The 27919-nt window shown below is 38.9% G+C and overlaps 1 protein-coding gene across 1 annotated transcript; it reads right to left on the minus strand.

Annotated features, from left to right (window-relative positions):
• si:ch1073-13h15.3 (inactive all-trans-retinol 13,14-reductase) lies at positions 1–23223 on the minus strand. Its single transcript, XM_067429942.1, has 11 exons — positions 22951–23223; positions 16037–16219; positions 9259–9500; positions 7162–7357; positions 5899–6096; positions 5704–5823; positions 5304–5442; positions 3170–3279; positions 1881–2047; positions 1237–1396; positions 1–170 (listed from the first exon to the last, which is right to left on the minus strand). Exons 1-11 carry the CDS (start codon positions 23105–23107, stop codon positions 1–3), a joined length of 1842 nt encoding a protein of 613 aa, XP_067286043.1. The 5' UTR covers positions 23108–23223.
• Between the last annotated feature and the right edge of the window lie 4696 nt (positions 23224–27919).

Consider the following 27919-nt stretch of genomic DNA (forward strand, 5'->3'; position numbering starts at 1 on the left):
TCACTGCGTCTTCTGCTTAGCCAGTTTGGCCGTCTCCTTTGCTTTCTTCCACTTGAGCTTTTTCTTGATAAGAAAGAGGTCAATGTACACAGGGTAGTTTAGCACGACGGAAGCACAGAGGAGACCACCATGCAATGCACCAGCGACACCACAGCTAAACATGTCCTGACCTGAAATCCACAGAAAAACCCCAAACATGTTATAATGTTTGATCTTTCAATGGACTGTAGTGGCAGACAAATAATATAAATAATGCATTTGGTAACACTTTAGTATGGGAAATACATATTCACTATCAACTAGTTGTTTATTAACATCTATATTATTAGGATATTGGCTGTTTATCAGTACTTTTAAAGCACATATTAATGTCTTATTCTACATGATCATATTCTACATCCCTTAATCACCCAGAACCAAAACTTAAAGCAATCTCTTTCAAATGACTGTAGAGCGGTGACCGAAGGACCAAATCTTTATCGCTGGGACCGCGCCGTCAAAAACACACTTCTTTGGTATGATTTGGTGAAGTCCTGACAGCAGTGAACGGTGGAGATCCACTTTTGCGACGCGACTGAAGCGATGTTGTGAAGCTTCCCGTCATTTCTGCGTTCAAATCGGTTCAAATGCAGCGCTGCCTTCCCAGAATGCTGTGCTGAAGCGTTGAAGTCGCTCGACGTCACCCATAGGAATAAAGTGGAGCGCGGTGCGGAGTGTTTACGGCCGTCCATTTCCTCTCTCGCTCTAGTCACGCGCGCGCACCCTACCGGGAGAAGAGCCCGTACGGCCCATACAAGGACCTTCCGCTCTATCGACGTCAAGTCGACCCATACTCGAAAAAAACTCTACGAAACTTGTGAGAAACCGGAAGGAATATTTTTAACACAGAAATACTCCATCAAACGTCCAACATTAGTTTTTGAAACTTTGTCTATGTTTAGGATGGGAATCCAAGTCTTTAACAGTGTAAACACCTCAGTACGCATGAAACAGCATTTCACCCCCCCTTTAACAACTACCTTACTAACTATTTATAATCACTAATTAGTAGTTTATTGAGGCAAATGTCATAGTTAATATTGAGAATTGGGCACTAATCTAAAGTGTAACCAAATGAACATGCTTTAGGAGTATGTTTTATTGTTGATTCATGTTTATTCATGTTATTGTAAAGTGTTACACAAGTTTTTGCAGCCCCTCTATAACCCTTTGCAGACCCCAGTGTGAGTACTGTACCTGACAAATAAAGGTTTTTGACGGGAGTATCGCATCGAATTCGAGCCATGGCCTCTGAATAGAAGCGGTCCAGGTTGTGATCAGCGGAGTAAATGGCCCCTCGGTTACAGCTGAGGTAGTGTGTGTTTGTGAGAGGAGTTGCTGCTTCCTGATACACCAGCTGAGAGAGAGAGAGAGAGAGAGAGAGAGAGAGAGAGAGAGAGAGAGAGAGAGAGAGAGAGAGAGAGAGAGAGAGAGAGAGATTTGTTTAATTTTGAGAGTAATGAGAGTTTGATAATTTTGAACGCTCAATAATAATGCTCATCTTTTGACTCAAAAAGTTCGGTCTGCTCATCCAAATGTAGTAAGTACTGATTATTTGACAGATATATATATATATATCTGTCAAATAATCAGTACTTACTACATTTAGATGAGCAGACCGAACTTTTTGAGTCAAAAGATGAGCATTATTATTGAGCGTTATTTTTATAAAAAATGAAACACCAAGAAAACCAGCTTTTTAAACAATATGACTAACTATTATAACAATGATTCATTTTCTGTCAATTAATGTATCCAAACAGTTGCAAATTGCATTGAGACTGTTTAACGTTGAAACGATTACACATTAAAATAACAGATTTTGAACTGCAACAAAGCACCTTTTCTCTGAGTTTTGGGAAGTGTTTGCAGGCCCAGGCAAAGAGATGGTTGGCAAATCTCATCTTATAGTTGAAATAGTCGTCGCCTCTTTTCCTCACTCTGGTGTCTTCCCACTCTTCAAACCATTCATAATTGACCATGGTCAGGATGGTCATACATGACTTCCCTGGAAAATGTGTATGTGGTTAAAATATCACATTATTAACAGCACAACAGAATAACGACAAACACATCCTTTATAGATGCAAACTGACCAGCTTTAAAGTATCTTGAAAAGTAACATTCTCACTGAACATTAATTGTCTAAATAATTAGGTTTTATTTTTATTTTTTTCAGACCCATACCAGCAAATAAAATCATACCTATACAATACCGTTCAAAAGTTTTGGGTCAGTATGATTTTTTTAAAGAAAGAAAAAAAATGTATACTTTTTTTACAGCAAGGATGCCTTTGATTAACAAAACAAAATAAATTGATCAAAAGAGAGGTAAGACATTGATAACTTTACAAAAGACTTCTATTTCAATAAATGCTGTTCTTTTGAACTTTCTGCTCATTAAAGAATCCTGAAAAAATTGTACATTTGAAATAGAAAAGTATTTTCTAAGCAATTATTTTTGTCTCATTTTTCAGTAAAATATCTAAACATTTCTAAATCAAGATACGGTACATTTACTTGAGAATGGCAATTAAATAAGATAGAAAGATTTTTGATAACATTTTCTAATCAAAATTAAAGATTAGAAAAGTTGTATACTTATTGTTTTAAGTATACAACTCAACACCTTTAATTAAGTATGGAATGAATACATTTATTGAGTGAGGATGCATTAAATAATCAGAAGAGACACTTACAAGCAATTTCCATTTCAAAAAATGCTGTTCTTTTGTAGTTTATATCCATCAAATAATCCACAAATTCCATAAGACAGCACAACTGTTTTCAACATTGATCATAAATGTTTCTTCAGCTTCAAATCATCATATTATGTTATTCAAAACCATCACACAATGATTTGTTAAGGATCATGTGACACTAAAGACTGGAGTGATAAAGCTTTGAGCACAGAAATTAAATACATTTTAACATATATTACAGAAAACTGATATTTTAAATTGCAATAATATTTCATTTTTTACTGTCATTTTTGTAAATAAAAGCAGCCTTGGTGTTCAGAAGAGATTCTTTCAAAAGCATAAAAAAATCCCCGAACCTTTGACCAGTACAGTGAACCGCGTTATATTGAGAGATGGATTGGCAGGTTGATGGCCTGTTAAGATGTTACCTGGGTGACGGATCTGTGATGTGGGGTCTTTGGCTGAGGGGAAAGTGAGGAGCATCATGGGAATGTTCTCTGGTGCCTCATCTTTACTCATACCGAAGAACTCATCCATCCTACAGGTGAAAGTTCTCTCAGTTTACTGCAGCCTCACATTATAATGCTAATAAACATACAGCTCTTACAGGAAACAACGTGACAGTACAGGAACGTTTGGAAAGGACAGGAAATATGTTTTCCCACAGGCAGGAAGATAAGAATTGCGTCTTGGACCGAGAGCAGAAACCTTGTCCGGACAGAGGCCCAGAAAGATGTGGTGTGTCCGAGAAAGAGTTAGTCAACAGCGCCGCCTAGTGTTTAATTTTTATACATTAAATACATTAAAGTCACCTTTGGCTTGGCTTACTCAGTTGGGGATACTAAAATTCTCTAAGTTATTCAACTAAATATACAAATAAAATTAATTTATTAGGTTTTATTATTTAATTCTATAAACTATAATACTGATCTGCCAACATTGTCGCTATGATAAATTAAAATAAGCTGATAACATCACTATTTTATCCAGAAAGACTGTACAGCTCAGCTAATTCAAAATTTGGTGCAATATTGTTTAACACTGTGAAGCTGCTTTGAAACAATCGGCATTGTGTGCTATATAAATAAAGTTGATTAATTTGCGCAGCGGCAAGTTATTCGTGTAGTTCGCCAATCTAGGCTTCCTTTGCTTTTGAACATGTGCACTTTAAGTGTACCTCAAATCTTAAATAAAAGTATATTTATAAAACTGTACTTGTAGATAATATAATATTAATGACAAAAGTCCACCATTTTAACACTTTTAAAAAGTGTACTTTGTAACAATATCATTATTTTTTTTGACATTCGTGTGCACACATTCATGTTCTGTTACGCAGCGGCAGCACGTTTGAGCTTCTACAAGAGGTTTGTTCTCTCGTGTCAAGCAGGTTCGGCTGAGCTTCTGTTTATGTTCGCTGATCAATGTGTGTGAATAAAAGCCTTAATTCAACCAGTTCATCATATAAAGTGATCGTGACTCTTCAGAAGATTCTAAAATGAAACTAAAATGCTCAATTCAAATGGATTAGAGTTACGATCACTTTAGGAACTTTTTGAAGCTGATCTAAAATAATTGAACACTTTACCTTGATTACAATTAATGAACGAATGTTATTATTATTATAATAACATTATAATGTTATTTATTTGGGGGGGGGGGGATATGCACCTCTGTAAATATGCTTGACTATTAAAGTCAGGATATTTCTTTGTTTAATACATTTGCACTGTGAGCGTAGGCCGAGTTATTTGAATGCATTAATGAAAGAGAAAATATATATGTTTTAACTCTTGAGTTTCTAAGCCACTTTAGTGATATATCACAGGACAGAGTTTCTGTGCTCATCTGCACGCGCGATCGTCACGTGATGTGCGAGCTACTGTCTGTAGGAGTGTTCGTGTGTCACTATTCATCAGCGCAGCTGCTCAATATAATGATACACATCCAATGGTATAAAATCGCTTGAAATGTCCAAACTGGCAAGCCTTAAATGCAGTCCATTTACAAACTTTTGTGAGGCCGCTGTCTGTTAACTGCCAAAATAATGTGATATCATTTTTTTGCCATACCAATCAAGGATGTTAAGTACATTTTTATCTCCTTAAAACATAATGTTGTTGACAAAACAGGGAATACATTAAAGAGAATGAGCAAATATGACGCAAGGGGCGGAGTCACGTGATTACACACGGTAGTGTGTTTTTAAGGGGAAAGTATTAACAGGATTAAAAAGATTAAGAAGATAATTATGCCGGTTAGAGGTTATGAATTTTGGTTTCGATTAATCGCCCAACCCAACCAAAGTCAAAGTGGTAGTAGTTGCATAGATTATCAATGGAGGGACATAAAGCTCTCAGATTTAATAATAAAAATGTTTTTTTCTTCGTGTTCTGAAGATGAATGAAAGTCTTACGGATTTAAAAACGAGATGAGGGGTGAACTAACCCTTAGTTTTTATATTATGATAAATGTTCTTGCCTTTTGACTTAAAAAAATAAATTCTATATTTTAAATTCAACAGTATAAAGTAGTTGTAAATTATCTTTTTTTGATACTCACATGCCATCCATGTCATTGGATTTGAAGAGCCAGGTGGTGGTGGATGCGATGTCTAACTCTTCCTCGGTCGCATCAAAACCTGAGAACAGGAGGAACGAGGCTTTACCGGGCCTCAACATATCCACACGACTCTGAATCTCTGAAATATAAGAAAACAGCACACCAGGCCTCTAAGAGCAGGTTTACATTAGGAGATGTTACATTGAAGCACACACACATGCTAAAAATGCTGGGTTAAAAACAACCCAAGTTGGGTTGAAAATGGACAAACCCATAAATTGGGTTGTTTGAATGGGTCGATTCACTGGGCCCAAACAACCCAATTTCTGGGGTTTTCCATTTTCAAACCAACTTGGCTTGTTTTTAACCCAGCATTTTTTAGAGTGCAGAATATATTCACCTGGTTTGACTTGTATTTCCGGAGGCAAGAGCTTCTGGAAGGTGTTAAAAATCCCACAGTTGGAAATGATAACAGGAGCCCGCACTTCCACATGCTCGTCACCTTTCCTCACTGTCACTCCTGTCAATCAAACCACAATAAATACACACTTAAATGCTAAATTAGAAGAAACTGGCTTTATTTATATGTACTCACCATATGCAGATCCCTTCTGATCCACCAGGATTCGGCTGACAGGGGCGCGGACCAGCACACGGCCCCCATATTTCTCGATGACTTTAGTGACGTGGAATGGGATCTCACTAGCGCCCCCTTTAGGGTAGTATGCACCTCGCTTGAAGTGATGCAGCATCAGAGCGTTGATCATACAGCTGGAATCTTTAGGAGGCACACCTGGAGCAGAGATCCAAGAATCACTTCTCTAGGGCTGCGTCCAAGATCACATACTCATGAGTAATTTTTCGCCTACTGTATGTGACCCTGGACCACAAAACCATTTATTTATTTATTAATAAATAAGCTTTCCACTGATGGATGGTTTGTTAGGATAGGACAATATTTGCATACTGCTGACCGCCGGAAGCTATTTATTTTAGTCTATACAGTTTTAAATATGGATATTTTCCTTACACAAATGCGCCACTTCACTTCAGAAGGCCTTTATTAAAGGGATAGTTCACCCAAAATTGAATATTTTATGTTTATCTGCTTACCCCTAGAGCATCCAACATGTAGGTGTCTTTGCTTCTTCAGTAGAACACAAATGAAGATTTTTAACTCCAACCATTGGAGACATTTTTAATATAACTTCTTATAACTTATCATATATACACCTAGGATGACTTGAGGGCGAGTTGAGGATGACATGGGCTAATTTTCATCTTTGTGTGAACTATCCCTTTAATTGTCTCTCATTTGTATTACATATTTTGTTGTAATATGTATCATGTAAGGCTTTATAGATTTGCAGTGTGTGAATAATCAAGCATTGACAATAGTCAATCATATTGGCGGCACGAGGGGCCCCAAAATAAAATTCTACTCAGGGCCCCCTCAGGCATAAAGGCAGGCTGGCCCTGCTCTGATGTGTTGTGGAATATGCGTATTAAATTTATATTACAATTGTGATGTTTGCAGGTAATTTTGACTTGCATGTTTCATGGTTAAAGGCTATTTTGACTTTTTTCTCATTGTCTTGGCTTTTCTGTTTAAGCTTCAGGAACGCACAAAGAAAAGGTGCTTTTCCACACTTCTTTTTGTTTAATATGTTATTAAAATTGTGAAATGTTTTTAAAAAGCTTGTTGTTCATAGCGTGATTCTTGGTGAATTGTATTGAATCCACTTACACTGACTTAAAACCTAATACAAAGGCTAGAGCACTATTATTGCTTGCACAATAACATTGCATATCGTTGTGTTTAGTGCACAACAATAATTAATGTACAAAATGTCCTCACCATAGAAGAAATATGAGAAGACCAAGTGCAAGTCCTTGTTGCTTGACAGTCTGTTGTTCACCTCTGTGGCATTGGATTCTGAGAGACGAAAGATGGATGAGAAGAAGTCAGCGATGCCACTTTTGAGCAGAAAGAGAGCCAGCCACTGAGGAATCAGCTTTAGGATGGCTAACAAAGGAACCTGCCGGGCTGTGACCTGTGGACAATACAGACCAGAAGACAGGAATAATGAGAATGATGAGAATATTTGGAAGCAGAAAAGCCATGAGGTGAGTCATTTTATTTTATTTCGTTTATCTTTTTAAAATGTATTTCATTTTATGACAGGGGAAATGTGGAACTACTGATCACTATAGACAATGTTCAGATAAGAACAAAGAAAAATAACCAACTTAGTATTAAATGCATGACGCATAATAAACCTCATCATCAGGAATATTAATTAGGTGACATAATTATTGCCAAACTGGCAAGTAAACACATAGTATGATTGGCACTTCATCCGATTCACTCACTGCGATGTAAACTCCAGCTTGGCTCACACTACAGGACTTTTGGCTGAATTTTTGGCCGGGGGGATCTGCTTGGTTACAAACATTTTTCCAAATACACTATGTTGCCAAAATATTGGGACACCCCTCCTGGAATTCACCTCCTGGTGTTCAATCACTTCATGGCCACAGGTGTATAAATCAAGCACTAGGCCTGCAGACGCTTCTACACACATTAGTGAAAGAATGGGTCGCTCTCAGGAGCTCAGTGAACTCAAGCGTGGGGCCGTGATCGGTTGACGCCTGTGCAATAAGTCCATTCCTGACATTTCCTCACTACTAAATATTCCACGCTCAACTGTTAGTGGGATTATAACAAAGTGGAAGCAACTGGGAACAACAGCAACTCAGTCATGAAGTGGTAGGCTATATAAAAACACAGAGCGGGGTCAGCGCATGCTGAGGGTCACAGTGCACAGAAGTCGGCAACTTTCTGCAGTCAACAGCTCCAGACCTCCAAACTTCTGTGGCCTTCAGATGAGCTCAATGGAATGGGTTTCCATGGCCGAGCAGCTCCAAGCTCCAAGTGGATGCAGTGGATTAAAGCACATCGCCACTGGACTCTAGAGCAGTGAGACGTGTTCTCTGAGCGACCAATCACGCTTCTCTGTTTGGCAATCCAGTGGACGGCTCTGGGTTTGGCGGCTGCCAGGAGAATGGTACTTCCCTGACTGCATTGTGCCAAGTGTAAAGTTTAGATTATGGTGTGGGGTTGTTTTTCAGGGGTTGGGCTTGGCCCCTTAGTTCCAGTGAAAGGAACTCTTAATGCTTCAGCATACCAAGACATTTTGGACAATTTCATGCTCCCAACTTTGTGGGAACAGTTTGGGGACGGCCCCTTCCTGCTCCAACATGACTGCGTCCATGAAGACATGGATGAGCGAGTTTGGTGAGGAGGACCTCAACCAGGACACCTTTGGGATGAAGAGCGGAGACTGAGAGCCAGGCCTTCTCATCCAACATCAGTGCCTGAGCTTTGGCGGCTGCTTTACTCCACTGAATCCCACGCTTTGCATTGCTCTTGGTGATGTAAGGCTGGGATGAGCTGCTCGGCCATGGAAACCCATTCCATGAAGCTCTCTACACACTGTTCTTGAGCTCATCTGAAGGCCACAGAAGTTTGGAGGTCTGTAGCCTCACATATGCACTTCTAAAAGAATGGTCAAAAATGTATAAACACTCCTAAACCTTGTGGAAAGTCTTCCCAGAAGAGCAGAAGATGTTATAGCGGCAAAGGTTGGGCCGACTCCATATTAAACCCTACAGATTAAGAATGGGATGTCATTAAAGATCATGTGCATGTAAAGGCAGGCATCCCAAAACTTTTGCCGATATAGTGTATCATCCTTTGTGTACAGCGAAACAAAGAAATGTATACAGATTTAGATGATAGAATTTTCATGTTTGGGTGAACTATCCCTTTAAGTGAGAAAATGCTTTATTTTCTTCACTGTTCGTTGGGACATTTTAAGCACATGAATCTGGTAGTCTTACTGTCCTGTAGTGTGAGCTTGCCTTTAGAAACATGAGATGATGGACGCTCTACCTTCATGATCTTAAAGAACTCCTCCACAGCTTTGACATCATCGGGAAACTGCTTCTTCAGGTTCTGCTCCATCTCAGTCCGGCCACTCAAGATGGCGTAGTCTCTCCGTTCCGCTCGGTCTTCAATCACAATACTGTCGAAATGCTGCTTTAGCTCCACAAACTCCAGCTGACCCTCAGTGATTTGGTCGAAAGCGATCTTAAGCAGACCATTTTCATGCAGCTGACCGAAGTAGTGAAGTCCTTTTACATGAAAAATAAAAATACCTTCAGCAGATATGTTTTGAAACATCTCATGACATTATTCACATTGCTTTTGCTTGTCTAACACAATCATGGATGTACAAATCCCTCCAGGAAGTACAATTCAGTCAGTGTGATTTCAGCTTCAGTAACATAAATGTGTAATTTCCATATTCCTGTTTAGGAAATACCCATGCCCATTAATCTCAAAAATGACCCAAGAGTCTGAGAAGTCGTTGTTACCATGAAATCAAAATGGCCAAATATTTTTTTTATGGAATTATACAGTATTAATTAAAAAATATTTGTCAATTGGTGCACATCATAATCTTTTTTATGTGCCTTTTAATCTTTAATCAAAATTTTACTAAATTTGAATGTCAAAATGTTAGTTAGAAGATTTTTTTTTTTTTTTTTTTAATTATCATTCCGCATGCGATGGACATCCGTTATGCTCATCTTTGGTAGCCTCTCTGAAGGCATCTAAAACAGCTTTATATTTAACAAAACACAAATAAAAGATCTGGACCGGAAGTTATGCAACCTGTTTTACATAATACAGAAGTTTGTTTCAAAATTAGGCAAAATTAGGCAAAATTATAAAAAAAATTCTGCTGTAAAGTTAGGCATTTTCACATTGGGGAGATACAGATTTGACTCCTTTTTTTGAAAATAAATAATTTATCATAAATATCACAATAACGAGTATATAATCTTTTTTATGTCTTTTTTTTTACTTCTCTACATTTCTTTTTTTTTTTTTCTTTGATATATTTTTATTGAAAAGGGAAGAAAAATATGGCACAATGAAAATACATAACAATGAGGTAGAAATGACACTAAAAATAAAGCCATACTTAGCTGTCTTCTCTTTTTCTTTTTTTTCTTTTTAACATTCAAAAAGTAAATAAACCAGAAGACAAAGCAAACAGAGTGCAAAGTACAAAACATTCTGGCAATCATAAATTCACAAGCATAGAATAAAATAAAATAAAGGAAAAAAAAGAAAGAAAAAAAAAACAATAAAAACAATAAAAATAATTATTAATAAAAGCAGGGGGGGGGGGGTGTTCCATCAATCGGTGGGTAAAGAAGGAAGAGATTTAAAGAAAGTTAAGAAGGGCTGCCATTTACTATAAAATTTGTTAGAATCACCTCTCAAAGAATATTTAATCTTTTCTAATTTAAAAAAAAACATAATATCCCTTAGCCATTGAGCGCTGGAAGGGGCTTTTGCAGATTTCCAGTGGAGAAGGAGATGTCGTCTCGCCAATAAAGATGTGAAGGCAAAGATATCCAATTGTTTGGATGTGAATCTATTATAATCCTCTGGGCATCCGAAAATGGCAATATGGGGAGAGATATTTACAGTGGTCGCAAATATTTTAGAGATAATGTCAAAGTACTTCTGCCAGAAGGATAAAACTAATGGGCAGGAATAAAACATGTGAGTTAGATTGCAGGGAGAGGTATGGCATTTGTCACAGCTGTCGGTAACAGTGTGAAAAATTAGTGACAGGCGTGCTTTGGAGAAATGAATCCTATACAGTACTTTGAATTGTATCAAAGTTAGACGGGCACAGGTTGAACTAGAGTGGATTTTGTTGAGGGCAACGTCCCACCAAGTGTCAGAAAACTCCAACCCAAGTTCCCCCTCCCAGGCAGCCTTAACTTTAATGGTGGATGAGGTGTCATGATTCAGAAGTTTGTTATAGATTTCTGAAATGAAAGACTTCTGAGGGGGGTCCGGAGAGAGAAACTCTTCGTACAATTGGAGTGAGGGAGAAGAGGGAAAGGCTGGGAACAAGGATTTGGCGCAGTGTCTGATTTGGAAATAGCGGAAAAGGTGAGATGGCGGGAGTCGGAATTCATTAGACAAGTCTGCAAAGCTACGAAAAGTACCATCTCTATAAAAATCTTTGAAAGTTTTCAGGCCTTTGTCATACCATATAGAAAACGTGGGATCAGATTGTGCAGGTTGAAACAAATGGTTTTTTAGTAAAGGAGCTGAAATAGATGGAGAAGTGCATTTAAGATACCTTCTAAGTTGGTACCAAATTTTTAGAGTGGAAATTACTACTGGGTTATCTGTAAAGCCAGAGAAATTAGTAGGGATAGAGGAGGTGAGCAAAGCAGGAAGAGAGGATGAGCTGCAAGAAAGTATCTCTAACTTACACCACGGAGGTTGTGTAGAATTGGACCATAATGAGATTTTATGAATATGTGCTGCCCAGTAGTACATTTGGAAATTTGGGAGAGAGAGTCCAGCATTAAACTTGCATCTCTGAAGAATTGATTTACTTATTCTGGATGCCTTTCCACACCATAAAAAGCTGGATATATCCTGGTCAACAGTTTTAAAAAAGCGCTTAGGTAGGAATAGAGGGAGACATTGGAATAGAAACAAGAACTTGGGTAAGATGTTCATTTTAACTGCGTTGATCCTACCCATAAGCGATAACGGCAAGCTCCTCCATCTTTGAAGGTCAGACTTAATTTTAGACATTAAAGGGGAGAAATTGGCAGAGAAAAGGGAGGTTAGCTTTCTGGTTACATTAACTCCTAAATACTTAAAACCTAAGGGGCTCAATTTGAAGGGGATGTCAGGCTGAGTCAGAAGACGGGCCAGAGCGTTAACAGGGTAACATTCGCTTTTAGAGATATTAACTTTGTAACCTGAAAATGAGCCAAATTTATGAATAAAGGACAAAATTAATGGGATAGAGCGGTTGGGGTCGGAGACGTATAACAACAAATCGTCTGCATAAAGAGAAAGTTTAAATTCCATTCCAAAACGTGATATTCCAGAAAAAATGGGGGAGGTTCTCAGATAGATAGACAATGGCTCTATGGCCAGCGCAAAGAGTAGAGGAGACAAAGGGCAGCCTTGACGGGTGCCTCGAGATAAAGGAAAATAAGCAGATTGAACGCCATTGGTGGAGATACTAGCTTGAGGGGATGTATAGAGAAGGCGTATCCATGAAATGAATATATCACCCAACCCAAATTTATTTAGAACAGCAAGCAGAAAGTGCCATTCGACCCTGTCGAATGCTTTTTCAGCATCAACTGAGATGACCAATTCAGGGGTTGTAGTGGAATTTTTAGAGTATATTATGTTTAAAAGGGAACGGATGTTGTAAGATAACTGACGGCCCTTTATAAAGCCAGTTTGCTCTTCTGAGATCATGGCTGGAAGAAATTTTTCCAAGCGCAAGGCCAAAGACTTAGCAAGGATTTTAGCGTCCACGTTTAGTAGAGATAGGGGTCTATAAGAGCCGCAGAGGTCGGGGTCTTTGTCTTTCTTCAATAGCAGACTTATGGAGGCCTGTCTTAGAGTAAGAGGGAGAGAGCCAACCTGCAGAGATTCTTTATATACAGAAAGCAATATTGGGGCTAATTTAGATTGAAATCTCTTAAAAAATTCAACTGGGAAACCATCAGGGCCAGGGGCTTTAGAATTTTGCATGTTGTTTATAGCGGTGATGATTTCATCAACTGTTAGCGGCAGATCAAGTTCTCTGGTAACATGTGGGCTAACTGTAGGAAAATCGAGGCCATCTAAGAAAGCACCCATTTCAGAAGCATCAGATAAGGACTCTGACATATAGAGAGAAGAATAGAATGAAGAGAATACAGAGTTAATGGTTTTAGGGTCAGTATGTAGTGTGCCGGAGGGATCCTTGATTTGAAGAATCAAACGTGAGGCAGCCTGGCGACGCAACTGATGGGCTAATAGCCGGCTTGCCTTATCGCCATGTTCATAATATGTGGAACGCGAACGTAAGAGAAGACGCTCTGCCTCAGTAGTCGTAATAAGGTCGAATTCAGTTTGTAAATCAACACGGTCTTTGAGCAAGCTGGGGGAGGGGCAAGTGGCTATTTGTTGATCTAATTTGTCCAATCTTGTTAAAAGATCTTGAAGTTTGGCTATACGAGTTTTATTTAAATGAGCAGAGTAGGAAATTATTTGACCCCGCAAGTATGCTTTAAGTGTTTCCCATAGCAGTGAACAAGGAATAGGGTCGGCCTCTTTTTGATTAATCATGATAAAATCATCAATTGAAGATACAATAAAAGAGTTAAATTTGTCATCTGATAGAAGCAGAGTGTTTAACCTCCAAGGAGAAGAGTATCGGGGCTGTGGAGAGAGCTGAATATCAAGAGAGAGTGGGGCATGGTCAGAGATGACTATAGGATGATATTTAATCATTGACACGTTGGAGATAAGTTTAGCATCAATAAAAAAATAATCAATCCGAGAGAAGGATTTATGCATATGTGAAAAAAACGAATACTCCTTGATGGTAGGGTTGTTGAATCTCCAGGGATCAATGCAACCATTCTTAGCCATGAAGTCAGAGATTGTCCTGGACATTAATGATGGTGTTAAGCTTTTGGGAGAGGAGCGATCTAAACTAGGATCAATAACGCAGTTCATGTCCCCTCCAAAGATAAGGAGGTTATCATGTAGAGAAGGGAGACGTTCAAATATTTTATTCATAAAATTTGGGTTATCAAAATTTGGGGCATAGATATTGACTAGTAATACAGGGACGTGCGATAGCATGCCCGAAATTATTAAATATCTGCCATTTTCGTCAGAAAGCAATTTAGTAGCAGAAAATTGAACCGATTTACCAATTAAAATAGCAACTCCTCTGGCTTTAGAGTTAAAGTTGGAGTGAAACACCTCAGAGACCCACGAGCATTTTAGCCTGACCTGGTCTGTGGTGCGCATGTGAGTTTCTTGTAGAAACACTATGTCTGCATTAAGCCTTTTCAAGTGAGTGAATACCCTAGATCTTTTAATGGGGCTTCCCAAGCCCTTGATGTTCCAACTCACAAACCTAATATGTGAACCACTAATAGTGGATCCTGAATTACCAGTGTTAGTTGGCATTTATGAAATATTAACTAAGAGCTGAGTATGAATGTGGAACACCGCCCCGGGAGAGAGAAGAGGAGAAGGGAAAGAGAAGAAAAAAAAAAGAAGAAGAAAAAAAAAAAAAAAACGATTAATAACCACACACACGTACACTAGGTGGCCAAACAAGCCGAACCATAGCCACACCCCTCCCACCCTCTCTAAAGCACTTACAACGACCCCATCCCCAAATGATGGAGAACCCAGTGCTAACTCCAAAAGGAGTAAAATCCCTAAGGACGAGGCTACCGGCTTTTGCCTAATGGAAACAGTTAAGCTTAAAACGGTCTCCTGCAACTTACAACAATAAAGAACAAGGCACACATGGACATATCAGCTATAACAGATAACTCGGCGTGTTAAGTAAACAGATCGTAATTGTCTGTAACACTTCCACATTGGAAAAATTGCCTGAAAAGATACCAGGTCTCTTACTTGGATAATGTCTTAATGTATGTTCTGGCGTCCTCAGGTGATTCGAACTCTCTCTCGGTACCGTCATATGTAACACGAAGGCGAGCCGGGAACAGAAGGCCGTACCGTAACCCAGGTAACGTTATCTCACGAAGCTGGCGGCGGATGTCATTGAAGGCGGCTCGGGCGCGGGCAGTCTTCGCGGTATGGTCAGGGAAGATATGTATAACCATTTCGCCGAACTTTATTCTTTGTTGGGCTCTAGCTCGCCGCAGAATGTCCACACAGTCTGTATGATAGTGCAGTCGGGCGATTATGGGGCGTGGACGTTCCCCGGGTTTGGGTTTGGCCTGCAAGGTGCGGTGAGCGCGGTCCAAAATGGGCTCTTTATCCAGCTGCAAGGCCTCTTTGAGCAGAGTGGAGACAGCCGAGATCATGGAAAAGCTGGTTGAGTCTTCAGGTACCCCTATGATCCGTATATTATTGCGACGCGATCTGGCCTCGAGATCCTCACATTTATTGTCCACTCTTAGCAGGCCGGCAGAAAGATGTTCCACTTTAGACTGTAGCGAAGCAATTTCATCACTGCAGGTGGAGAGTGAAGATTCCATTTCCACTACGGTGCTCTCCAGGGCGCTCACTTTAGACTGGATGTTTGTGATAGAACCGGACAATTCGGATTTAACTGCCTGTAACTCCGTCTTGATAGAGATAAAATGTTCGCTTAGGGCAGCCTGGAGCTCGGTTTTGAAAATAGCCGCCATCTCTTTTCGAAGGGATGAAAGCAGCTCCTCCCTGAAGTCGGGTGGGACAGTGGGCATTACAGCACCGTCGCAAGGGGAGGAGGAATCACTACCGGGCGAGGATGAAACGTGCGCGGCAGGCCGCTGAAGCGCGGTGGAAGGAGCACTGCCAGACTTGGGTTTAGCAGGCATTTTACTCAACAATAGTCGAAGAAGAAGTGTTAGATAGATCCCACACAAAGAAAAATAACACGAGAAGGTGCCAATGAGCTTAATTTGAAACTAACTGCAGGAGCTCCGAAAAATGCGTCCTACTCCATAGATCGTTAAACCGGAAGTCTCTACATTTCTAACAATGTTGTAATTGAGGTCGGAGCTAATCGTGTTGGTTCAGAACCTAAAAACTTTTTTTTATTATATAAATAACTTGTATTTTAAGGGATGGTACATACCCACGTCAAACTCAAAACCCTTCTCAGTGAAAGTGTGACAGCATCCTCCTGCCACGTCGTGCTGCTCCAACACCAGGACTTTCTTCCCCGCTTTGGCCATTGTTGCTGCGGCTGTCATTCCTCCAATCCCACTGCCTATTATAATTGCATCAAGATCCTTTGGAATCTTCACCTTAGTGAATCCTAAAAATACACACAGTAAGTAAATATCATGGAGAGGGAGATTATGTACTTTTACAGAAATCGCTTTGTAAGGACTACAATAAACGGGTGGTAGGGACTATAACAACCTTCTTCATGGGTTGGGGACATTACAAACCCTAAAAGTGTCATTGTAGTCCAGCACATTTAGGTGCTGCCGTCCGTCTTTCACATTTAGTGCGATACAGTACGAACACAAATGCAATAGCATGTCATAAAGCAAGATGACACTATGAGTTATAACCATAATTAAACTAAACTATCCATGTTCTCTCTTCATCAGCAGATATTTTCTGGCTCCCACAACAGCAGTTTATAGATTATCATGACAGAACATGCAAATCGATGACGAAAAACTCCTAAACTCATCAACTATCCATTCAGAAACATCCTGTCTCATTCTACATGTTGTCTCTTCTTCTTGAGTCTCTCCATCATTGTCTGACTCTGGTTTGAACATAAAAGGCTGAACAGTTTCTGATTTTCAGTGTGTCTGTGTGAGGTAATCAGATCTGCTAACATGAGCTCTTGAAGCTCCACCTCTTCCTGAAAGGAGGCGGGGAGCAGCAGCTCATTTGCATTTAAATGGACATAAACTTTTTTCCTCACCCTCAAAAAGAAAAAAAGAAATTTTAAAATGCTATCAGAAACTTTACATCTTGCTAAAAGGGGCATAATAGGATCCCTTTAGGGCCTAGGGGTAAACATGGCTATTTACATGTGAAACCCGTTTGGAAAATTACCACTAGGTGGCGCAAAAGGAGGGTTGGCACCATTGCTCAGGAAGGCAGGAACTGTGACATCTTCAATTGTAAATTAAGTTTAAATAATTAAATAAATTATTGATAATAATAAACAACAATTATAATGTAACATTATAACATAAATTTTTCTAAAGATTCCTTAATTTGCAGTGCTTGAAATGTGCTTACTTGCTACTAGCCAGTACACTATTTAATATGCCACAAATAAAATGTTTGAAACTTACATTTAATAGAGTCTGGGAATCAACGTCACTGCGCGTTGCATTCTGGGCAGTCGCCGCCATGTTTTAGGTCACGCTCATGAGCGTACAATGATAACAAATACGAATCACTAGAGAAAAAAACGACTGTATTCGCGTTATTTAAGAACTGCTTGCACTCACTTGGAATGAATGTACTAATATTTGAATCTCTTGCGTACATGAGCACTCAGTTGTAATGCCAGGACATTGCACATATTCATCTCATTTCATACAATCAGAAATCATACGGCCGTCTATCGCACCACACACAGGACTACACATTGATTTCTCTTTCGCAGTTTTTTTTTTTAATATAGCCTAACGAAAAGGTCTGTATCTGATATTTAAAATAATATTGCTTGATCTCAGCCTGTGGGTCATTTGTCATATATCATTCAACATATATCATATCGCAATTCCATAGCGTAACGTAATCATAAGGGATAGCATATGAGAGTATGGCCTGTAATGCAGCTTTGAAATGATTTGAATTGTGAACGCAACTTTAGCCTAAGTTACAGTACTAAACAGTTTTACTGGACTTAAAAGGTGCAAGTACAAGAGTCCTTCTACTGAGAGAAGCAATGAAGAATTTCCAGATGTGTTTACATTATTTATGGCGTAACGTTACGCATATGCGGTTCAGAAATCATAAATCTGTAATATATCGGTTATGAATAATAAATAAATAAACACAAATTATAAAGACACATTTTGGATAAGCTGTTTATTTTCATTGAGGTTTACTTTCACCTTCACCTGTTGTTTCCAAGCTGGTAAACTGACAAATTGCACGTCATTTGAGGGTTTTTAACCCCACGCAGTTCACGAGAGCGGCTAATGGCAGTCCATAACACAGCAAGCGTACACAATTAGAATGTGTTTTTAACTATCTAACACAAGTTTTTACGTCTACCTTCACTACTACACATTCGCTATGTAGTGTCTGTGTCCTAAAGTCCATGAATGAGATCCAATGTGCTGTTTCCAGGAGGGAAAGCTAAACAATCACACTCCATTTGCGATTAGGTTTCCACTCCGGTCGTGAGTGCGATTATGACAGTTAATGACACAACACGCGTTCACCATTATACCTGTTTTTATCTGAATTAGTTCTACTTTTAGAACTAAAGGCATCAATTTCCTATACAACACAGTACCGACAGCGGCCTCCGTGACCTAAAGTCCGAAAATGCATTGCGTTGCTTACGTCACGATCCCAGACTCTATAATTCACTGATGCATTTTAACAAGGCACACACATACTTTGTCATTAGTTATCTGCCCTTTTTGATCTGTTCCCGTACTACAGTCAGGACCGAGTGTTGTGGAGTTGAGCATGGCCGCTGGAGCGATTGTTATACAAATACGCCTCGCGAGCAGCGGGACTTTTATTATGACGGGACGGGAAACAAACAGTCTCCGGGCGGCGGGCGCCCGTGCCATTTCCACTTTTTCCGTCATGAGTATGAGGTAATGCAGCTCTGTTTATCATATTAGACACACTTGAGTGTGTTTAAAATAATGTTATGACAATGCTGTGATACTTTTTCACACTCTTAAGAGAAAAGCGCTTCTACCAGATAAAACTGGAAACCTTAAAGCAGATATGACGCATTGACAGGCGACTCCCTCACATGCTATGCTGAGACATCCTGGGTCCTTGGTTAAAATAGCATTTTTCTCACATTTTACAAATAGTTGGAAACATTTGGGATACTGTAAGTACTCAACTAAACAAAATATATAACACTGGCCTAGTGGTTTTTGGATGTTTTACTGCAAAAATACTACATAGCGCAACTTTAGGTTAATTTTTATGGCAAAGAGGAACTTTGCAATTGATTACAATTCATTTGATCACTCTTCAGAACATTCTGGGGTATGCTATATGAAAATTGCCATCATAAAAACTGAGGCAGCAGACTTTGTGAAAGTGAATATTTGTATAGGCTACTATACTTAAAAAAACAAACAAGCAAACAAAAACCTTCAAAGCAACAGTGTTCATGTAATCTTATGAATGTAACCCTGTAGTCCACCAAGAGCATGAAACAGTGACTGATATAGGAAATGAATAGTCCAATGCTGATCTGGGTTAACTCCCAGCATGCAGTGCAGTCAGTGGGTGAAGAGGCCTGATAAGGAGTTAACATGGCCACAGGACATCACAGAATCGTTTTATCTTTGTAAGCCCTAAACACTTTAAATAAGAGTTTGTTTGAGAACTACAAACATTATCACAATTGGCTAATCTAATTAAGATAAGGCAAAGCCGTTGACATGCATGTCAATTGTTTTATCATAGCATTATCAATGTTACATGATTAGATTATCTTAAACAGTCTCTGTACATCCAGTGTCAGTATGTATTATCTGATAATACTTCTTTTACGTAAAAACAGGATATCATTTACTGCAGGCTATGTAATAAGTATTGTATATAATTTACTAACTCATGCTATTTCAAAAACTTCGGTGGCACAAATAAAACACTCACTAAATAAATAAATAAATATTAGTGCATACATTCTATAGATCACATTTATGGTGCTTCTTTTTGTTATGTAAGTGCTTGACAGCACCAGTCCTCATTTAGTCCCTTGTTAATAATAAGTGCACTTAAAAAGTGTACTTAATGTGTACATGGTCTTCAAAACTTTAATTGCAGATATTGATTATTATATATCGTAACACACTTAAGTACTAAAAGTACACTTATTTTGGTGTGTTGACAGACTACTGAAACACACTTGTAGTGTTATTTGATTAAATGTACTAAACTGCATCCTGATTGCAAATGTGTTTTTGCAAATATATAGCCTAAATACAATTTAGTATGAATTAGCATTTTGCTAACATGCTATCATTTAACATTTTGTTAAAGGGATAGTTCACTTTGAAATTACATTTAGATATGTTTTAGCTTACCTCATGGGCATCCGAGATGTAGGAGTATTTGTTTCCCCAGTAGTTTCAATTTTGATCATTTTAGGTCAAACTGTTCTTGTCTGTGCCTCACATAATGCAGGTCTATGGTCACCACCTCAAAGAGCATACGCAGAGAAGTCCAAATTACAGAATCCCCCATTGTAAGTACACACTGATGGCCTAAGACACGAAACGAGCGGTTTGTGTGAGAAAACCAACAGTATTTATATTAGAGAGGCTTTAGAAAGCGCCGGAAGTGGTATCACATTCTTGATCAGTGTATTCTGGTTCAAATAAATATGGTTGTGAAAAAAATTCAACGTTGTCTGTTAATATATCGAAACCTTCTTCCATTGCAAAGTCCTAAGTACGTTTTCAAAGTACGTCTAAATATGTTTAGATCTTCACAGTGAAAGGTAACACTTCCCAAATTTCTGTGTAAACAATGAGAGACGTACACACGTGAGAGATCCACTTCCGAATGTCACAACAGGAAACACGCACGCACGCCCTCGGATCAGTCGGACGTAGTGTTGTACAAGAGGTAAAAACGATATAAATACTGTTCATTTTCTCACACAAACCGCTCGTTTCGTGTCTTAGGCCATCAGTGTGTACTTACGATGGGGGATTGTTTCATTTGGACTTCTCTGTGTATGCTCTTTGAGGTGGTGACCATAGACCTGACATTTAAAACAGTTTTGTAAAACTGTTTTAGATAAAGCTTACCCCACCTTTAACATGTTTCTGATGATTTAACATTTTGCTAACATGTTGTAACACATTGCTACCTTGAATGTTGGTAAAATATTTTATTATATTCTTAGTATGTTTGCTAAGATGATTTAGCACGTTAATAGCATGTCCTGAGCTAATTGCTAGTCTTTGCTGGTGATAGCTACATGGTGGATGAAGTTTAAATACTCTAAGGCCTAGTCCACACGTACACGGGTATTTTTATTACCGGAGTTTTTCCTCCTCCGTTTTAAAAAACAATCGCGTCCACACAAGCACGGTTTTAAAAAAAAATCTGTCCACATGAGAACGCAAAACTACGCTATGATTGGCTGCCTGATTTCCACATGGGTCCCATTCACTGCACCGATGCACATTGCACTGACTGAGGGATGCCATGGGCTCAAGTGAAACCCTTCTACAAGTTCCTTTACTTTGGACTCAGTGACAGGCACTGTATACAGGTGCAGGGCCGAAGTGGACTGTAATAGCTTCACACACTTGCTTTACTATTTTGTATTATTGCATTCTGGCGCCTTTGTTCTGCAATACAATGAAATAACTGAACATGTATCTGTAGGATATACATGTGATAAGCGCTGTTAGTGGAGTCCACCGCATAGAATCGACTCACGTAAATCAAAAGGAGATGTGGAAAATCTTACGTCAAACAAAGGAGAGAACGGCGCGCACTTCAATTTAAAAAAACGAAATCTCCGGTTTCACCATCTACACGACAACGCTGTAACCGGAGTTTCTAAAAATCTTCACCCTGGCCGGAGTTTTCAAAAAAGTCCGGTTTTAGTAACCGGATACAGCGTTTGCGTGTGGACGAACAGCCAAACCGCGTAGAAAAAGCTGTGGTTTTGAAAATACCCGTGTTCGTGTGGACAGGGCCTAAAGCTTAGGACATATTCTGTAAGAACAAATAAATTAATTTGTTTTCTCGAGGTGGCAAGAACAAAGTTTGTTCTGGCCAGTACATTCCATACTTCACGAGAAAAGCAGGTGCCGATCATCTCCATTTCTCTGCATTAACCCCGCCCACTCTAAATGTATGACCAATCACACAATAGTTCTCGGACACCCGCAAGAAAAAAGTTCTGCTCAGGCGGTGTGTCGAGAACAAGCTGCGAGAACTCCCAAAACAGTCCTAGGAGAACAAAATTAGGTCATTTTGTTCTCGCAGCCCTGGGAGCGAGAACTTTTTTCTCTCTTCTTGTAGAGTATGTTGTAGCCTTATTAGAGTTATTGTATATGAGTTTTGACCCCCTCAATGAAAGCGTCTGGGACTTTTCGTAGTTTTGATTGTGTAACAGATTGTAAATCAGATCAGTTAGAAAAGATATAGTAACCCGAGTCTGACGTTTGTAGTTTTAAAGTTCGAGGTAGGAGGAGATACTGTCCAAAATTTGGCTCAGACGAATAATAATGTTTATATAGTACACTGTAAAAAATTATTTAGAATTTTTTTTACCTGGTTGCCTTAAAATTTTGAGTAAATTGAAATTAAAATTTTGAGTTAATACAATGAACATTTTTTGAGATTCGATAACCTTTATTAAAAGATTTTGTAAGCATATTGGGTAATTGTGTGTTTTATTTCTGATGACGCAGTGAAAATGTTGCTATTTTCATGATTTATGTGGTTCAGATACAATAATATTTTGAGTTTCTTATTAAACAAACTTCCTTCATTGTATCAACTCAAATTTTTTTATTTCAATAAACTCAAAATTTTAAGGCAACCAGGTTACTTACTTTTTTAAGTTAAACCAACAAAAAACAACAGTGTAGATACAGTGTAGACCAGTAAAAAATCATGAAATTATAATATAAAGGTGTACAATATGTCATAATTAAGTGGTTCAAAAAATCTTATTGAATGTATTCAGCAAAAAAGTGGGCATGTGTTGCATTTGAAGATAACCGCAAATGAGCTTGTGAATCCACTTTTAAAGCGCTTCATATAAGCTTAAAATCTCAGGTCATTCTCAGGTAAAAAGGCATTTTTAGAGTCTAAAATGTCTGGTTTATTCACCTTGCTTCAACACTTTGTCTCTCTTTCTCTGGTCCAGCTCCAACGGTCCCGGAGGCCTCACTGACTCCACCGAAAATGGATGTGGCTTCCTGAACAGGTACCAGTACGTTAAACCGGCCCAAATCAGGACACATGGCAAAAAAATCAGCAGCCACATCCTGAAGAACTGATTCCCTGCTCAAGTTTAAAATCTATGTGTCTACTCAGATCTTGAGTTTCCTTTTAAAACTGACTATTGCTAGAAGGCTAGAAGAGTTTTAAGCTAAATATGAAAAGGAGAATATAATCTTCCTCAAGTCTTCCTTTATATATGCCAGGAAGGAGCAAAGGTCTCAACAATTGAGTTTGCAGTGACGCAACATTTAAACATCACACATAATCGACCAAGATAAGAATGGTATTGTTAAAATAACAATCTTCAGTGTAAATACAGATCCAAAGCAATTTTTTTACATAAACATTTATGCTAGCTCCTTAGGTTTTCATAAACTTTTTCATACTTTAGTCAAAAAAGTACACTTATTTTTGTAGACTACTAAAACACTTTTAGTGTGTTATTTGATGTGAATGTACTAAACTGCATCATAATTGCAAATATATGTACACAAATAAAAAAGCCTGATTTAGCATGTTGCTAAAGTGTTTTAGCATTATTAGTTTGTTGCTAGGATGCTTTAACACACTGTTAGGCCTACCATAAATTAGCATGTCGCTAGCATCATTTCACATGTTGTCAACATGTTTTACCAGGTTGCATGAATTAACATGTTTCTAAGATGATTTAGCATTTTGTTAACCGGTGTTTACATGTTGATAGCATGTTTTAGCACACATTGATAGCATGAATTAACAGGTTTTTACACGTTGCTTACATGAATTATCATGTTTCTAACCTGTTTTAACATGCTGCTAGCATGAAATGACATTTTGTTAACACATTTTAACATATTCTTACCATGAATTAACATATTACTAGCATATTTTAATGTGTTGTGGGCGTTAATTACCAACAAGCTTTAGTCTACAGATCCAAAGCAATCCTTTTTACATAAACATTTTATGTTAGTGACAATAGTCCTATTCGCACAGGATTAATATTATCTGGGCACCTCTGGTGATTTATAATAATTTAAGAGAATGTCGGTGATCTTAATACCGTGCGAATCGGCCAAAATCTGTAAAGTAAAAATTCCCTTCCATACCAAATGACCTACCATATTTCGCCAAACACTGAGCTCCCGTGATAATAGTAGTCCCGTGCGAATCGGCATCTCTGTTATTTGACCAGGATGAGGCAGATTGTATAATATTTTTGCAAGGTTTTTGTTTCCTGTGTGCATTTCTATCTTTATCTTTCATGAAGAATGAAAGCTGCATTCATAATGCGCACAGTTATGAATTCCTGTGCGGCCGCACGGATTTGGGAGCAAATTGCTTGAATGGTGTGTTTAATATTAATATCAATACTATTCTTAATAAAAAACATAACAAAAGAACAGTACAATGACAAGTTCGCTTAAATGGGTGCCGTATATTGTCGGCTTCATGATGACTTAAATCTGACTCCTGACGCTGGTCTGTGCTCAGTTCAGTTTTTAATTGTAGCTTCTGTTCTCTAACTGAACAAAATTATTTGTATTACTATAAAAAAATAAAAACGATATCGATACATATAACGAAAAAAAACATTTACAAGTCTTAACCCATATCCGGGAGATAAGTCAGTAAATTAGTGTAAAAACACAGGCTTTGCTTATCCCGTGCAAATGTGCCACGCAAAATTTAGATGTGGGGGAATAATTTCTAAATCACAGAGGGTCCTAGATAATACTAATCCCGTGCGAATAGGGCTAATGAATGATTACTTACTTTCAGGAACAATAAACCTAAAAAAAGATTTGCACCAATTTTTTGTATTACATAAAACAGAAACACACACACACACACACACACACACACACACACACACACACACACACACACACACACACACACACACACACACACACACACACACACACACACACACACACACACACACACACACACACACACACACACACACACACACCCTTTAAGTCCTGTAAGTTGTGAGGTGGGGCCTCCATGGATCGGGCTTGTTAGTTCAGCTCATCCCACAGATGCTCGATTGGATTGAGATTTGGGCAATTTGGAGGCCAAGTCAACGCCTCAAACTCGTTTTGCTCCTCAAACTATTCCTGAAGCATTTGTGCTTTGTGTCAGGAGCATTATCCTGCTGGAAGAGCCACAGCCACCAGAATACCGTTTCCATGAAAGGCTGAACATGGTCTCAGCAATGCTTAGGTAGGTGGAGCGTGTCAAAGTAACATCTACATGGGTGGAGGACCCAAGGTTTCCCAGCAGAACATTGCCCAAAGCATCACACTGCCTCCGCCGGCTCGCCTTCTTCCCATAGTGCATCCTGGGGCCATGTGTTCCCCAGGTATGCCATGCACACACATCTGACCATCCATATGATGTGAAAGAAAACGTGATTCATCAGACCAGGCCACCTTCTGCCATTGCTCCGTGGTCCAGTTCTGATGCTCACGTGCCACTGTTGGTGCTTTCGGCGGGGTCAGGGGTCAGCATGGGCGCCCTGACTGGTCAGCGGCTATGCCGCCTCATACACAACAAACTGATGCTCTGTGTATTCTGACACCTTTCTATCAGAACCAGCATTAACTTCTGGAGCAGTTTGAGCTCCTGTAGCTCGTCTGTTTGATCGGACCACACGGGCCAGCCTTCGCTCCTCACGTGCATCAATGAGCCTTGGCCGCCCATGACCCTGTGGCCGGTTCTCCACTGGTCCTTCCTTGGAGCACTTTTGATAGATACTGACCACTGCAGACCGGGAACAGCCCACAAGAGCTGCAGTTTTGGAGATGCTCTGACCCAGTCGTCTAGCCATCATAATTTGGCGCTTGTCAAACTTGCTCAAATCCTTACGCTTGCCCATTTCTCCTGCTTCTAACACATCAACTTTGAGGACAAAATGTTCACCTGCTAGGCTGCTACCTAATATATCCCCACCCCCTAACAGGTGCCGTGATGAAGAGATAATCAGTGTTATTCGTAATGTCATCATGTTATGCCTGATGCATCTCAATCAGCTCCCTAGTTAACTAATCAGCACATGAATCAGGGAGTCAGCCATTTTAATAAGTCACTGCATTGGATTTGCAGAGAGCATGAAATTAAAAAACTATGCTGCGCCTTCTATATTATATATACATATACAATATATAATATAGATAATATATAGTAGATCCAAAATCACCAGTGACCAATGATTTCTGATTTCTGCCCAAATAACAGAAAATGGGCAAGAGGCGGGTTGTGGGTGGAGCTTAGGTGACACAATGACTACAGACAGCATATAAATGGCTATCCACCTGTCACTCAGTGGCCACGCCCTTAATTATGCAGAACTTTAAGGCTTTATATAATGTAAACAAACGAGTAGAGGAAAGTAGAAAACTACATTTTTATCAATCCTGTTTTATATGCTGTGTTCATGTGGCATAATCAGCACAATGCTTTATCTTTATGTCTTTAAGTTTTCATCTTGTTAAATTAAGCAATAATGTAGAAATGGATTCTTTGTGTATCATTACCAGATAAGGCAATTATGATAAGACTAAATTGTGAAGAATCATCTTTGTACGTGCACTGTGTTTATCTATATGACTTTATGACAGGCATCTGTCGATAAGGTTTTCCAGGCCTAATTAAAGCAACTGCTAAAGTCAGCCTGCTTGATTTGTACATTTATGCAACTCAATAACTTTGCATTTTAGCATTGGTTAAACTTATAAAATAATTGATAAACAGCCACATCTGCCTTTCCCTCAGTTTTCTTTTCTTGGCACATTTTATATCATAAAAAATATATATATTTTAAAAGATTATTTTTCATAAATCCCCTTTCTAAACAGTATTTATGCCCTATTTTATTGTAAACATGAAAAAAATGACAAAACATAACATATAAAAATGTATTAACAGCCCAAAGTTACCAAAAGTTAGGAGTTACCCTTGTGTAATTCATCTGCTGTTCCATAATGTGGGACCAGTTTCTGCAAAAGCTCTATTTTTTAAAACTAGCTCTGGGAATTGAGTAAACTATTATTTTAGTCTTCTCAAGGGATTAAAGTGGTGGAGTAAATTAGACGGGTTACTGTGTGTTCAATTATACATAAACAAGAGCATTTTGAACTCAGTTCTGTAATGAGCCAGTGTAAGGATTGTTTTTTGTACAAAAATGTTTTTTTTTTTTTCATACCTTCAGGAATTGCACTTTGACCACTTGCAGGTGAGAAATTTGAGACGTATATACTGTATGAACTCTAATAAGGGGAGTTGCAGTAATCCTGCAGAGATGTAACGTGTATATGTAGGTGTATGAATACTTTTGCAAGGCTGTATTTTGGAAATATACTTTGAGGCAAGGTTTTGACAAGGTTTAGATTAAGCCAGGATTAGGCTTTAGTTAAATTAGGATACGTTTATAAACATGCCTTAGAAAAATATATATTTTTTAATGCATTTTGACCCATTTAAAGCTGCAGTCCGTAAATTTTTGCACTCTAGTGGTTAATAAACAGAACTGCATGCGTCTTGCGGAAGAACATTGTAGCCGGAGCTACTTCTCTCTGTTTATGTCTGTGGTGTGACAAGCAGCGGGGCGAGGGACCGCGAGACGAGACCGGTGTGCCATGCAGCTGGCACTCATCAACACTCATCACCGGCCCGCTCTCGCGGTCCCTCGCCCCGCTGCTTGCCACACCACAATGTCTATGGCGGATCACGCAGGGACTGTGCTCCTCCGCAGCAGAACCTACCAGTCTGGCCTCAAATAGTCCCAATATAAATACTTATTATAAGTGTACCATAATGATTAGGGGTAAGACAAAAACCTCGTTGGAAAATGGATTCATGTTGTACA

Source organism: Pseudorasbora parva, chromosome 21, assembly GCF_024679245.1.
Source record: "Pseudorasbora parva isolate DD20220531a chromosome 21, ASM2467924v1, whole genome shotgun sequence".
Classification (NCBI taxonomy): domain Eukaryota; kingdom Metazoa; phylum Chordata; class Actinopteri; order Cypriniformes; family Gobionidae; genus Pseudorasbora; species Pseudorasbora parva.